General features: G+C 35.8%; 3 protein-coding genes across 6 annotated transcripts; 1 reads left to right on the plus strand and 2 right to left on the minus strand.

Annotated features, from left to right (window-relative positions):
• Positions 1-121: 121 nt before the first annotated feature.
• Positions 122-7,936, minus strand: LOC122841060 (outer dense fiber protein 2-like). Of its 3 annotated transcripts, XM_044134011.1 has the most exons (18): positions 7,850-7,898; positions 7,649-7,669; positions 7,400-7,566; positions 7,175-7,298; positions 6,930-7,061; positions 6,751-6,825; positions 6,582-6,653; positions 6,151-6,267; positions 5,865-6,050; positions 5,671-5,780; positions 5,435-5,570; positions 4,845-4,955; positions 4,230-4,334; positions 3,766-3,924; positions 3,351-3,451; positions 2,736-2,898; positions 2,495-2,620; positions 122-2,381 (listed from the first exon to the last, which is right to left on the minus strand). In XM_044134011.1, exons 3-18 carry the CDS (start codon positions 7,549-7,551, stop codon positions 2,208-2,210), a joined length of 2,043 nt encoding a protein of 680 aa, XP_043989946.1. In that variant the 5' UTR covers positions 7,552-7,566; positions 7,649-7,669; positions 7,850-7,898; the 3' UTR covers positions 122-2,207. The 3 variants fall into 3 exon arrangements, with proteins under 3 accessions (XP_043989946.1, XP_043989945.1, XP_043989948.1); XM_044134010.1 differs by having other exon boundaries at positions 7,649-7,909; XM_044134013.1 differs by lacking the exon at positions 3,766-3,924 and having other exon boundaries at positions 7,649-7,936.
• ift22 (intraflagellar transport 22 homolog (Chlamydomonas)) lies at positions 7,522-10,474 on the plus strand. 2 transcript variants are annotated; one of them, XM_044134015.1, is made up of 5 exons: positions 7,522-7,585; positions 9,262-9,344; positions 9,546-9,629; positions 9,712-9,914; positions 9,994-10,474. In XM_044134015.1, the coding sequence occupies exons 4-5, from the start codon at positions 9,737-9,739 to the stop codon at positions 10,140-10,142; spliced, it is 327 nt and encodes a 108-aa protein (XP_043989950.1). In that variant the 5' UTR covers positions 7,522-7,585; positions 9,262-9,344; positions 9,546-9,629; positions 9,712-9,736; the 3' UTR covers positions 10,143-10,474. The 2 variants fall into 2 exon arrangements, with proteins under 2 accessions (XP_043989950.1, XP_043989949.1); XM_044134014.1 differs by lacking the exon at positions 7,522-7,585 and adding an exon at positions 8,006-8,310.
• On the minus strand, positions 10,309-11,764 carry LOC122841062 (ATP synthase subunit g, mitochondrial-like). Its single transcript, XM_044134016.1, has 3 exons — positions 11,656-11,764; positions 11,247-11,407; positions 10,309-10,681 (listed from the first exon to the last, which is right to left on the minus strand). Exons 1-3 carry the CDS (start codon positions 11,705-11,707, stop codon positions 10,583-10,585), a joined length of 312 nt encoding a protein of 103 aa, XP_043989951.1. The 5' UTR covers positions 11,708-11,764; the 3' UTR covers positions 10,309-10,582.
• Between the last annotated feature and the right edge of the window lie 3,012 nt (positions 11,765-14,776).

The raw sequence follows: 14,776 nt of genomic DNA on the forward strand, positions 1-14,776 counted from the left end.
TTTCTTTGAACTCGTCACTTATACTTCTTTAAACATCATTTTCTGTCATTGACAAATCAAAACATGACACATTGGCCAGTCCAGCAAGTAAATTAGTATGACACCAACACAATGCCAAAGGCTTCTTTTCATTTATTTAATGTGACATTATTCTAAAACTGACAAACACTTACACCAGTTCACAAGGCAAGAGAACAGAATGATGCTATAAGAATATAAGAAACCAAATGCATAGAACACAAAACCACAAGTGCAATTTTCCTGACTCTTAATGAGATCTTCTTATTTTAAAAGATCATTGCAAGAACACAGAGATCTAGTAAATAACAGTTTGAGGATTTTGAGATTATGACTGATAACAGTGACGGTAAAGGATAAAAAAAAAAGACTATTACTTTTATTTAACTCCAGAAAAACTAGTTACAGTAATCCACTGTCATTACAAGACGCGATTGGGAAATATCCCAAAAGTTTTCAGTTATTCAGTAATTGTGTTTGCAAACCAGCAACAAGATCCTCAAAACTAAATTAATGTACAGCCTCACTAATTTCATACCAGCTGAGACAGAAAAGGAAAATACGCACCACGTCTTCTCACGAATTACTGCAAAAACAGATATTTTTGTTTTTGAGGCATTGGAAGAGCAGATTTATCAGAATTAAAAATATCCTAACCATCGCTGATGTTTTGGTACATTCACCTACAACTTGACTGTTGCATACAAAAAAGTAACATACAAACATGCAAAAATAATAACCAGTACATGTCTGTTTGCAAAACTGCAACCTAAAAAAGGGACTAAAACAACAGAACTGATTCAATCTGATAACTTTATGGTAATGTATTATGAGTGTTATAAGTAGGCAAATCTTTAGTGCAAATATAAGTCTCTTGTGTTTTGATGTTAATAAGCTGCACTTAGAAGAAAGTTCATTGTCTTTTAAAAAGGTATAACTTCATCTAGAAGATCCGTTTGGTTTTCTTAAATTGTTTACCAAATTTCAGTGTTCCTGAGAAATAAAATGCATTTTTCGTGTATAAAGTTGAGACCACAGAGATAACACTACATGGTAATGAGTGCATGCAGGTCAGAGATCCCCAACAAGACAAGAGGTAAATTAAGGAACATGTTTTCAGTAAAAAAAATAAAAATAAAAAATAAAAAAAAATCTATATACCATTCACCAAAAACAAAAAAATAAATAAAATATTGTCCCACCTGTGGCAAGCTGAAGTTAATCAGATTTGACAATTGATCTACAAACATGACATGATGCAAGTTCAGGACTGAGAACCAATAGTGTGTGCAAAGAAAACAGAAGTCATTAACCAACTGGCTACTGGCTAGACTAAAGAGTTTAGAAACAGAAATCCATCTGCTCAATCTGAAGATGCGTCCTTAGAAAGGAATCTGATGATTTCAGGAATTCAGATCAACTACACCCAGACAATATGCTAAACACAGGAAGTGGAAGCTTTCTCTGTGCAACACCCTGTATTTTCAATTTCCTGTCATCAACAAACAGCGAGTATTAGTTTTCTAAATCCCCTGCACCGGCCCCAGCGTTATCCTCAGTGAAATGTTTGAGGTTCTGGAATCTCAACTCTTTGAAACAAAGACTTAACATTCATAGTCCACAGAAAACACAAACCAAGTCCTTAAAGCCACAAAAATGTGCTTGAAGAGTTTAGATACATCTTATACAACTTAAATTCTTAAAATAAGGAGTCTTACTATGGCAGCCAATGGCATAAGAAAAATTTACCATTAGGCATTATTGTTCAAATTTTACATTGTAGAAATATTAATAATCGGAAGTAAATTTTTTGGATAAAACAATTTACTATTCATCATTCTAGTTTCCAAATTAACTTGGGTGTTTTTGTTTTCAACAACTTTCTCTTAAAAAAATCATCAGAGTGCACAGATGAGGATCATTTTTTCTGCTGCACCAGTTTAAAAATGTAGCTCCAGGATTTAGCACCTAGCACCTTTACAGCGTGCATCCATTTAACAAATTATGAAACAGCCTCTCTTTGGACCTGAGCTAAAATAGCTATCAAAACCTCTATAAATTTGGGGTTATCACCAGTAGCTATATGCAGCAGTTACTGTCTCTCAATAAAATGTCTTCTTCTTGACTCTCACTTGATATAAATATTACAGTGTACACACACACACACACACACAAACAAAAGAAAACCATCATTTTAGGAAATATGATGATCCAAAAGTTGATGTTTGTACCCCTTCTTCAAAAATTGCCATGTAAGATTTTTTGAGGAAATCAACGTAATTCTGAATGCTGCGTTTGTGGCTCTCTGATTGGTCCAGACTGAGCTCCAGGTTCTTTAGACGCACCTCAAACTGTTTCTCCGCCTGAAGATCGATGGCAGACAAGCAGTAGTTTATTTGGACATCAGCTTAACTCTCAGACATTGCATCATTTGCTGGCATAAAAAAGGAGAATGTTTTAGAAATGTGATGCTCACATTTTGCTTGCTTTCACGAAGAAGCTTCAATTCATTATTCCTTCTGCTCTGCTCAGCCTGAAGCTGCAGGATTTTCATCTGCAGAGCCTCTTCTCTGGAGGAAGTCTGGCTTTTTACTTTACTCAGCTGAGACAAATCAACGATTAACTCACTAATGTTGGTTTAAGCTAATTGTTTCTTTTAATATGAGCAAAAATCTCTTTGTCTTTCAAAGTTTGACAGGACAACTGTTGAAGCTCACCTGCTCTCTGACATCCGACAAAGCAGCTTCCAGCTGCCGATTCAGAGCTTCACACTCTGAGGAGCGCTGATGCAGCTGCCGGTTGCTGTAGCTAAGGGCCTCGTCCTGAGCCGCCAGCTTCCGGACCAGCTCCAGGTTCTCCCGCTGCATCTGGTCGACTTTTCTGAAGAGAAAAGGTATTTATGTCTACTTCAAACTACAGGGGTCAAACTCCAGTACTCAAGACCTTTAGATCCTGCTTCCACACACCTGAATCAAATTATGTGTTCATTAGTGGGATAGTTTAGCTACAATGTAACTAAATTACATTGGAGTAATTTAGCTACACTGGAGTGGGGGCACATTTAAAATCGGTAACTGTGCTTGAGGACTGGAGTTTGACACTAATGTTTAATACCAAAGCTTATTTGTTTGCTGCAAAGGCACGAATCAAATAAAACAAATTTGTGGCAAGACTCAAAATAAAAGCACAAACACAATCTAACGGAGCGCAAGTTGTTTGTCTAAAATGAGCAGCCAAACATTTCTGCCACTAGATGTACAAAGCTGATAGAAACATACAGACTTGCAGATGTCAGTTAAGCAAAGGTTGGTTCAGCCACTGTGTGTTCTTACCTTTGGAGAGAATTCACTTTTTCTTGTACCTTCAAATTGGCCTCATGAACAGACTCTTTCATCTCCAGAGATGATCTCAGCTGTTCACTTTGAGTCTCCATCTGCAAATAGAAATTGTATAATTTAGAGGCTCGTGGTTTGGATGAAGGGAAACCGTTCAAAAGGGAAAAAAATTATATAGCAAATACATTATGTGAGAGACACAATGTAAGTGATGGAGAACTCACAGCACAAATATACACAGGGGTGCATTTTCTACACTGCAAACAGTTTTTTTTTGTTGGTTGCAAACAGAAAAACCATCAAGACAAGAAAGCATAATAGAGACACAAGGGGTGTACTACCACCTAGTGGAAAGATATATGTACATGAGTTTTACATGTTACATCTGATGACAACAGCTGGCGTTGCACACCTTAAACTGCAGTTGCTTAACGGACTCTGATTTTTCCGAACACTGCCTCTCCAACCTGCGCAGGTTCTCCTGGCATTGGAGGAGACTCTGCTCAGCTTCACCCAGTAACTCAGGGTAAACTCTCAGCTCCTCTATGCGTCCCTGCAGCTCCTGCCTCACCTGGGCTCCAGGGTGGGTCCAGGGAATAGGCACAGCATAGACACACTTTTAAGTTTGCAAAGCTCCCCATCTGTGCTACTTAGACTGAGAAGATTGGCACTGTGTTAGATTGTTAAAACAAACTATTTGAGGGTTTAGCAGAAGAAATCTAACAGCATAGTGAAAGGCAATTTATCAGCAAAAAAGAGAGCAATGTGGAGCTGTTTCTATTAGAAAAAAATACAAGAGCTATGTGAGAGTTTCTGCTTCAATCACCCGTTAGTCATTAATTACTAAAAGGGATTAAAATGTGGAGGTGGGAATACCTTCTCAACTTCTGTTTCTCTCCCGTCTAGTGTCGTTCTTGTTTCCCTCAACAGATTTGCATATTTTATTTGAAGGCTGTCAATCTCAGCTTTGAGTTCTGCAATCTAGACAGAGGGAAAAAAAAACAGTTGAGTCTTTGACATGATAACAGAGTTCCTATAATATAGCCACATTTTTCTATTTCAGCTTATTGCTTCATGGATATTTGAGTACAAAACATTCAGTTAGTTGGGTTTTATTAGCATTTTATTTTCACAAATAGCTAAACAGCACAGGACTGAAGATGGTTGCTGATTCAGTAGTGTGGTGAAGGGCAATCTTACCATTTTGGAAGTTAAAAATGTAAATGATAATATCAAATCTGGACTGGGCAATCCAAGATGAAAAAGATTTTTTAAATTATAGTTTGTAATCAGCAATAACACCACCCAAATAAAAACCTTGTGCTCATTTTAAGAAAGGTAAAAAAAAGGCAGAAAAACCCCTGACATATTCTATAAGTTGGACTTGAACCCAAGTTGTGAAGCGGCTGATCAAAAATTAATATCATCATCCTAAATATAAACCAGAGGTAACTTCCCTTCAGAGCCTTTGTTACTCTAAAGAACACAGACCTGAAAGTTGCATTCTTCTGCTTCATTTTTATTTTCTAACGAGATGGTCTTTTCTTCAACGAGTGCAGACTCACAATCAGCGAGCTGTTCCTCCAACTGAGCCACAGATGTCTGCAATCACGCATAAATAAATATTATTTCAGCTGCAGAATTAGAGTAAAGGCAACAAAATGCCCGAAAAAAAACATCAGTGAAAAATGTAGCTTACTAGAAGAAATAGAAGGCAATGGTGCATTTTGAGAAATTAGAGCACTTTTTTTCAGTAATTCAATATAAGAAGATAAAATTATATTGGTAAATTTGAAGCAGCAACATTTGAAGCAGCTTAAATTAGGCTAAACAGAAAAGTGACAGAAGAGGACTTCCATGTCCTCTTCTATCAACACAAGGAATCTCAATTGCAGCCCACATCCTGGATATGTTCATGTGTGGTGGTTTTTGAAGCAATGACTTTTTCTACTGCAGTTTTTGATGATATTCTAATCTATTGAGTTTAACGTGAAATCATTAGAAAAACCATAAATTCGTTCCCTTTAGAATCTGCTCTATCAAAAAGATGAATTCCCTACAAAAGCTGTGTCGCTTCATACCTTGAGCGTTGCATTAGTGATGGTGAGGTCCCTGTTGTCAGCAATAAGTTTGTCGAGGCTTTGCACCATTCTTTCATTAGTTGCAATTAGCTCGTCCCTCTCTTTCTGAAGCCTCAGTGTCAACTCTGCTAATTCACTTTGTTGGAGGAGAAATATCATGTGGTATATCAGTATATATCTGCAGCTGTCTCATGTGCATGCTGGAGTATACTAGCCTGACTGTGTAGAACACAAACCTTTTCATAATGTCTATTTGAGCAACAAGTTTTTCTCTCTCATCCGTCATCTGCTCCTTTCGCCGCCTCCTGGAGTCTCTTTCTGAACGGGCTTTAGCCAGTTGGGAATCCTGACAGTGAAAGCAACATCCTTTAGTTTTGAAGGTGCATTTGAGTTTGTACAACCAACACTTACATTTGTTTTGATTTCGTACCCTTTCCTTTAGCTGTGCGTTGCACTTTTCTATGGCAGCTTCGAATCTCTCTGCCCTCAGTTTGTGTGCTTGCGTAGCTTTCCTCAGAGATTCTTTGTCCTTCACAGCCTTTTTAGTCAGAGAGGCGAAGGATGTCTTCAGCTGATCAATCTCCGACTTCTGCTTTGCTACAGTTCTCTCCAGGGTCTGTAACACACCAAAAAAAAAAGAAAAAGATTATCTTAATATCATATATTTTAAAACTTTTCTTTCACAGTTTCAAGTTAACAGGGTGGAGGGTTTTTACCCGTAAATGCACAGTCAGGCGATTGTTCTCTGCTTCCTTGTTGCGCAGCTGCCCCTGCAGGTGAGCACGAGTTGCTTCAATGGACTTGGTGGTGTGAACTAAGCTTTTAATGTTCTCCTTATAAGATAAAGAACAACAAAAAAATATTAAAAAAACTATAAATACATATATTTTTAAAAATGTTACAAAAAGTTACAAGGCCTAATTGCTTTTATTTAAAACATGAAAAGCAACATTCGTTTTCCTATTGTTTATTACTGACAACAATATTTTATTGCTGTTTTAATTTTCAAATGCTGACATAGACATTCTTAAAAATTTTAAGAACCATGACATTTTAAAAACTTAGAATAACTCTATAGCAGTAACCGGCCCATGCCTAAAAATACAATCTCGAAAAGATTGTATTTTGGAGTATTTGTTGTTCTTACTTGCTCTTCTCTCCGCAAATCCATCAGTTTACCAATCCTCTTCTCGGTCTCATCGAGGTCTTTTTTTAAATTCTTTTTGGATCAAAATAAGGACAATTCTGTCATTTCCCCCCATTTAACCTTATTTACTAAATTTATTTGACCAAATATGATTTAACAAAACAGTCACCTCATTTTCACTTTCAGCGTTTCTGATCCATTTCAGTAGAGTTTCCATCTTTCTGTCAGCATCAATTCGATACACCTATGAGCAAATAATGTCAAACTTACGAATAAAACATGTTTACATCTTCTATTTGCTGGTCTATACTTATAAATGTAATCAACATACTAAAAAACAAAGTTTACCTCTGCATCTCGAAGTTGTTTTAGCTTCTGCCGCACTGATTTATTCAAACGCCTGAATTCTTCCAACTTCTCCAGCAAAAGTCCTTTCTGGCGGGTGATTTGGCTTTTGTCTTTGGTAGACTTCCCAGAGCTCTAAAATAATAATAAAAAAAGGTATTACAGTTCTTAAACACTCACATTCTAAAGAAATTGAAAATGTTTGAAACAAAATCTGTGGGATACAAAATTGCACAAAAGAAGCATACAGCAAATTCGTTGTCCACTGCATCTTTGAAAGCCACAAGCTGGATTGCTGCAGCGCTGGAAGCAGCTTCTGCATCTATTAGGACTTTCAGAAAAGGGCTCTTCCCACTGCTGAAGTTCTCGGGGCTAAAAACAAGGTTGAGAAAGAGAAAACCTTCAGGCATCCTAGAGCATATTGCCCAGCTTATGGTGCGTTTTACAAACAAATATGTATTCCACATCCTCACCCAGACTCAGCTCTTGCTTGGACACTAGTGCACGCCCTGTTCTCTTCTTCTGGTTCATCGCTGTTGTCTAGGTCACGACGACTCAGAGGGAGATCCTCCCTGATGGGACTGAAACCAAGTGGGGAATTTTGGGGTTTACCCTCTGGAGACATACCTTACGTTGAAAACTAAAAGAAGAGAGTAACAGTAAGTGCTAAGAGAAAATATAGCACTATTGTGCAATTTATTTTATAGTTAGAATATGTTTACCTGACTTGTGCCAGCAAAGGGCTTCGAAGGTCAACACATAGCAACAGATGAGGTTGAGAAGCTGCGAAGCGTTTCAATCCACTCTCTAAACATTTGCTTGTTCAATGAAACCAGCAAGACCACCACCAGACTTGTTGCTCTTACTGAGCCTAAACATAGTCCCTTACAAATATATGTTTTGAAAGGACAAATATTACTCACGCTTTCGGGTTGTCTGTTATTGACGCTACTACAATGGGAACTATGCATTCGTCGCAATATCTACACTTGATTGGTTAGCTTTCAGGCAACGTAATGACGCAAATATATTCCCAGAAAGCTTATTGGCTTCTTTAGATCGGGAAAAGAGGCGGGGTTAAATTTAAGCAGAGTTCCAAATAGCCAATGATGAAAAGAAGAAAAAAAGAAATGACTTAAACCATAGCAACGAAAAGGAAGTTTACTGCGACTACCCAGCTTCGACAACATCTACAGAGCTAAGCCAATGTTACTTGTTTTATACTGAAAATACCACTGCTACTTTTTCATTTTATCTTATTTTTTCATCTGAGTACGATAGCTTCGCGTTGCCAGGGCTTAATCGTAGCAAGTTAGCTGGACAGGCTAATGATCGGCTGGTAAAAATGTTTAAGGCAAAAATTCTCTTCGTAGGTCCTACGGAGGTAAGATTGATTATTTTATTACAGTCTGTAGCTGTAAAGTGTTGACAAATACAGTCATCTTGATTATTAATATTCAAGATGACTGTATCTGTATTTTTCTCTGTTCATTTAATACATCAAAACGAATAGCTTATTTTTTTGACTATTAACACTGATTTCAAGTTTAGCAAAAGTCACAAAATAGGAGCACTTACTTGGTTACAATATTTATGTGTAAACACAACATTATTATTAATACTTTTGTGGCTCTGAGAAGTTCTCTCATTCTCAAGCAAAAGATATGCAATAAAACCCGTCCATGATATTCATACCATCTTTTTTAGAGCATTAAGGTGTCAAACATACATTGTAGACACCATCTTAAATTTGGTGGTTGTTTTTGTAATTTCTACAATTTTTGAACTAAGGTTTATTGGGATTAATGCCCCGACTTTAACTTTATTCATAAAGTGAACTTGATTTAGTGATGCAGCAGTTATTCAACCAGAGATCCAAGTTGGTCAATTTGTACTTGTTTAGCTTTAACACAGTTCAGTGGATAAAACAGTAGAATATCTGTATTTTTCTCTGTTCATTTAATACATCAAAACGAATAACTTATTTTTTGACTATTAACACTGATTTCAAGTTTAGCAAAAGTCGGATAAAGCTTAGAGACATTTGTTTTGCTAAAAAAAAAATAGGACACTTTAGGATAGGAGAGAATAGAATAGATTTCACAGCTGTGCTTTTTTGACACTTTAAAAGCAAATAGTTGAGGAAAACATTTTGTAATATTTATTGCCCTTTGAAAATGGAAATTTGAAGGTCAGACAAATAAAACAGGTGAGGAAAAGTGCATTTCTAGTTGGCTGCATACACTAAAGAAAAAAAAGACTGTGTAGTGAATGTGTTGTTGCAAAATATTAAAAATATTCCAATTTATGTAATGCTACATGTTTCTTTTTTTAGAGTGGCAAGACCATTGTTGCGAACTTCCTTTCAGACACAACAGAAAATGTGGGTGGGGAATACAGACCAACTCAAGGAGTCAGGTACACAAGTCCTATGTTAAAAGTAGAAGACTACACTTAATCATTAACTGTTTAAAGTTCCCATTACATATACTAAGGTAATGTGATATGAATCTCACTGAGTCTGAAACAGTTCACAAAGTGATTAAAATCATGGCCAAGTGTAAAATTGTATTGCTTGTTGGACTCCAGTTAAATGCAGCTGCATTCTACTGTCTCAAGGATCCTGGAATTTGAATCCCAGCCTGAGGGCAGCGGTGACAAGATCTGTGAGGTTGAACTTTGGGACTGTTCAGGGGATTTTAAGTTAGTTGGCTTGTTAAGCATTATTTAATTTTTACCATAAGATATAAGGTTATCCGTAAATTGAAGTTAAAAGTTTCTGCAGATTTGAATCCTGCTGGCCTGCACTGATGAAGGACTGCAGCGGTGTGGTGATCATTTTTAATTCTGACGTCCCAAGTCATCTCAAAGAAATCGAGACGTGGCACTCCATCTTCATCTCCACCCAAAGTTTGCAAGAAAGCCAGTGTTTACTCATAGCTCACCACAAGCCTGGGAGTGAGATAGAACATGGCCGACTGCCTTTAGGTAATCTTTGTGTAGTTCTCTCTTTAATCAGTGTCCATGTTACAGGACTAATGGATTTTTATTTTTTTTTTTGACACAGCACCAAATCTGAGCAGGCTGCCACTTATTCATTCTGATCTGGAGGAAGAGCCCGAAGATATGCGACATGCCTTCTACAGATACTTGGGAAATGTTGTAAAAGCAATGTCCGAGAGTCGAGAGCGAGAGGAGATGTCCATCATTACATAGCAGTAAAATGTACCAAACACCCATTTTAGTTAGCACTTTGACTTGAACATCTGAAATATGTTAGTCATTACTAATACCTTAAGATCTTCATGAGGTATTATGAAACAGTTTGTAGCCCTAATATTTTTGAAAATTGTTTGTAAATAAAATATAAGGGAAGTCAAGACTGATTCAATGATTTTATTTAACAATTAGTTGGAATTTATTCAGAATGTGATACTCAGAAGTAGGGCTGGGCAATATAGCTGACAAACATTATCACGATATAGGTGTTTAATATCAGTTGATAATTATTAATTAGTTTGTTTTAAATATCTAAAATAACATGAAATTAATAAACTCTATTGAACGTAATTCCTATTGTTCTTGATCGTGTTCTATATCGTCATATATTTTCTTCTTGATTTATTGCCCAGCCCTTGTGAAAGGAAGAAATTCATTTAGACATTGTATCCAATCAAGCCTCCTTTGCCGATGCACTCTCCGATGAAGAACCACATCAACACCTCAGTAGTCACAAGTCCATTCCTCAAAGCATCCTGAAACAAAACAAAGGAAAACATTTACAGGTAAGAAAAGTGCTTCTTGTCAAACTCAAACTTAACCTCCCACCCCCCAAAAATAAGGGTATTATGATTTATTTCCTCTCTACATAGTGTGTTTCTCTTGTGATATGGTTCAAGTGGAACAAGATTGTTTTCCCATCAGTGTTGCACACTGGTGGCTGAATATGATTTGATCACCAATAGTTTATGATAATCAATTGCTGTTAATCTATTTCTTAAAACAGACTGATTTATTTTTTTTTATCAGAATGTCTTTTTTGGAATGTCAAGGTTTTTATAATATGTCGAACGTTATTCTTACAATCCAGACTGTCTTCTTTTTTCCACCAAACTGACACTTTTTTTTCCAATATGTTATTTTGTGGTCAAGCGTTATATATACAACTTTATTAAGGCGCCTATCACTCTACCTTTTCACAATCTCGGGGTTTTCAGGTAAAGATCAAGTAAATATATTTTCTGCTCCCATAAAAAAAACTATGGACTTAAATCAGTCGTAATTTAAGTGAATGAAAAACGTCAGGTCAGCACTACTCACTTTGACTGTGGTTCGTCCGAGGCGTCCTGTCTGGTAGCTCTTGACCAGACCTTTGGCGGCCTCTATAGCTGTGGGGATCTCAGAAGGGGATGGGGGGACCAGCTCCACCTTGGCGTAGTACCAGAAGGTCGATAGCCGGGGTTTGGAGTATGTGACAGCGGCTGCAATAAAACATAGACCACCTTACTCGGAGAAGTAAGAAGCTGCAGGGTTGCTTCGGCTTTGAAAGTTAAACACAAAACAGAGATGAAAACCTGCAGCAGCGTTTTCTGTTTTTACACCTGATGTGACGATACGCAGAGGTCACAGAGAATCTGAGCATGTATGACGAACTGCAATAACTCGGCTTGGCTTTAAATTAACTGACCCATTTTATAAGTGTTTTAAAACATAATAATGGTTCACTTACCACCGAGAAGCGTGGGGACTTTAGCAACGAATTTCTGGACTTTCTGAGCCATTGTGGAATCTCTCCCAAGTACACACCACAGGAAAAAGGAAGAGGAAGACAGATTAGTTTCCGGGTTGGGAATTTCAAAATAAAACTACTGACATGAAACACGTGACGCCTCATAATTGCCATATTGTGAGTGGCAAACTGTGCGTGTGACAAAATGACTGGAAACAGTATTTTCCAATTAGTTTTTGAAAAGGAGAAATCATCTTTATTTTTTGAATGCATGTCAAATTTAGTATTAATAATTGATTAAAGAAGAAAATATCTTCAAATCAATATGCAACAAAGTATAACCTACATTTATCAGAAAAAAACAAACCACTTAATTTATTTAATTTATTTTCCATTTAAAAGTTGGGCTTAATTTTTTCGTCTAACATTACATTTAAATTATAAAAATATCTTCAGATATAGTTTGGTTGACTCACTCAACTCACAAAGAGTCAAAATACAGCAATTACAGAAGGGATACTGATTCAATAAAAATTATTAATTAAATCAAATTAATCATAACGATTTAACATTTTATTTGGATTTTTATTTATTTATTCCTTTTACATGACATTACTGTAGTATTGCCTTAAACACTTATCTGGTAACCTGGTGGCATCCAGCTGTCAGTAAGTTACTGTAATCTTCTTACTAAAGCAGATTACTGTTATCAATATGCATTGGTAAATCCTGAAAGTCTTTGGAGAGTTGAGTACTCTAGACTGTTCTAATTAAAGGAAGGCAATCCATCAGTTTTGAAATGTAGCTCATTTGTGGTTTTACATATTACAAGGATGAGTCACTCTTTTCTGAGTCATCCTGTTACCCTCAAAAAACAAAACAGTTACAAAACAAAACATTACCAACAAAAAACATCTGAGACACAGAAAAATAAAGTCCAGTGCCAACATTTCACTTTATTAATGCAGAAGATACTTTTTACATGAACAAGATTACATGAACATAAAACATATTTTGAGTTTTAAAATGCAATTTAAGATATTCATTCACAACTACCCAAACAATCTCGCATTGTTTTCAAAATTTTTACATTTATTACAGCGAGAGAAAACAACATTGACTTAAGTATTACTTTCAAATTAAACAACTTCTAATATGAAAACCCATAGTGCTGTTTTCATTAACATAGTTTTTTAAACATAGTTTACTAAAGCAACACTACAGTCTGTGATCCATGCACAATCCATGAAAAGATATACAACTACACAATGTGAGAGCAGCATGAAGCAGTTATAAAAGAATTTTAATTTGTTTGTGATGTTCATACATTTTTTAGCTTATAATTTTTTTGAAAACCAACTTTCATACTAAATTTGTATGTTTCTTATCTTATTTCACCAACAGAAACTATGAGGGTGCTTCTAATAAAGTAGCACATAACATAAAAGACTTTGTGTTTGCAATTCTAATCAAAAAGTGAGACATATTCACTGCATACAGATATATTTCAAGTATATATGCAAAACCAATAAAAATGTATTTTAATGCTATTGGGATGGCTAATGACTTGATTGATGTCAAGCAAATACTCACTGATGCTCCTTACAGGGACAGTTAACCTAATGGTCATTGCTAAGAAGCAAAGCTCAAACCACTAGTAATAGTAATTTGATTGGAAGACATACCTATTATAGCATCAGAAGCACATGCAACAAGGACAACTGTAGCCTTGAGAAGATTTTGAAGAAAAGATACTTTAATAAATCAGGGAAGATTCACAAGAAGTGAACTGCAGCTGGAATTAGTGCTTTAAAAGCTACAAAACGAGGTCAAGAGTTATCATATTTATCATTTTATCCTCTCATAAACAATAACAAAAATTATTTACCCCGTATGAGGAGAAAAAAAAAGATGTGGACTGTTTCTCAGTGTTCCACAGACCTCCTTTCAGATGAAAGTAAATAATGCCTTTAATTTCAGATCAAGGCATAAGAAAAGTCTAGAGACAAAGTCACTTGAGGTACAGCCTGAAATTTCACAGTAAAATTAAAATTTTTCTGTGGAAATTGTCATCTACAGTTGTTCATTGTGTAAAGCCACAGTCTGTGCAGCCACTCCTGATCAGATTTATAGAGATTCTGATTTCATTTTCCTGTAGGACTTGTTCATTTAATTTAATTTTCATTTCCTTTCATTTATTTATTTCTAACAGATTTTTAAAAAGAAGAAAACATACATAAGCAAGCACAAAATAATGAGCTTTCCACTACTTTTCTGTTTTAAAAAGAAGTAGAAAGGAGTGGACATTAGCTTATAGATTGAAGTCTGTGAGGTAATCGTTTAGCTTACAGAAATAATAAAATATTATCAAACGGAAGACAAAAACCATCAGACTTGACAATCCAGATGAGCTGAAGATTACTATTAATGGAATCTGGGCTTCACAAGACCTCAGCAGAGTAAACGAATGATTGCTTCCCTGCCTCACCATATTATTGCAGTAATCCATAAAAAGCAGTCTTGACCAAGTACCGAATATATATTCTTGGCTGACTTTAATGATTTAAAATCATTTTAAATTGTCTTAAATGAGGTTGAAATATCTGCAGAAACTGAATGTTGGGTTTTCATAAACCAGAAAATTACAATGCATCTAGGATGCATTATCTGCATGTTTTTCAATAGAATTACTAAAATAAATTAAATAAATATTAAAATTTGCTGCAATAACCTTTACATAAAGCACACATAAGGCAATTTTAGATGTTTTTAAATAATGCAGAATCATACCAGAGTAATCTAAGTATGGTTAGTTTGCAATTGCAATGTTCACAAATCGATGAACATTGCAATTGTTCATCGCAGCAGCTGCTGTAAGTCCTTAGCAGCTGCTGTGGACTTCAGCAGCAATTTTATATTTATGCAAATCACTAGGGGGAGCTCTTTAGCATGTCATACAATGATTCTGCTTGAAAGTTTTCTGTTGTTATCTGCTAAAAAATTTATAAGACACTGCTCAAATTTATAGTTTGGAGGGACTTAAATATGTTAGATATGTTTTAGTAACTGGGTGTTGCTTCTTTTTGTATATTCCTCAATCTTGTGATATTTTAATGTAAAG

Source organism: Gambusia affinis, linkage group LG12 (genome assembly GCF_019740435.1).
Source record: "Gambusia affinis linkage group LG12, SWU_Gaff_1.0, whole genome shotgun sequence".
NCBI lineage: Eukaryota > Metazoa > Chordata > Actinopteri > Cyprinodontiformes > Poeciliidae > Gambusia > Gambusia affinis.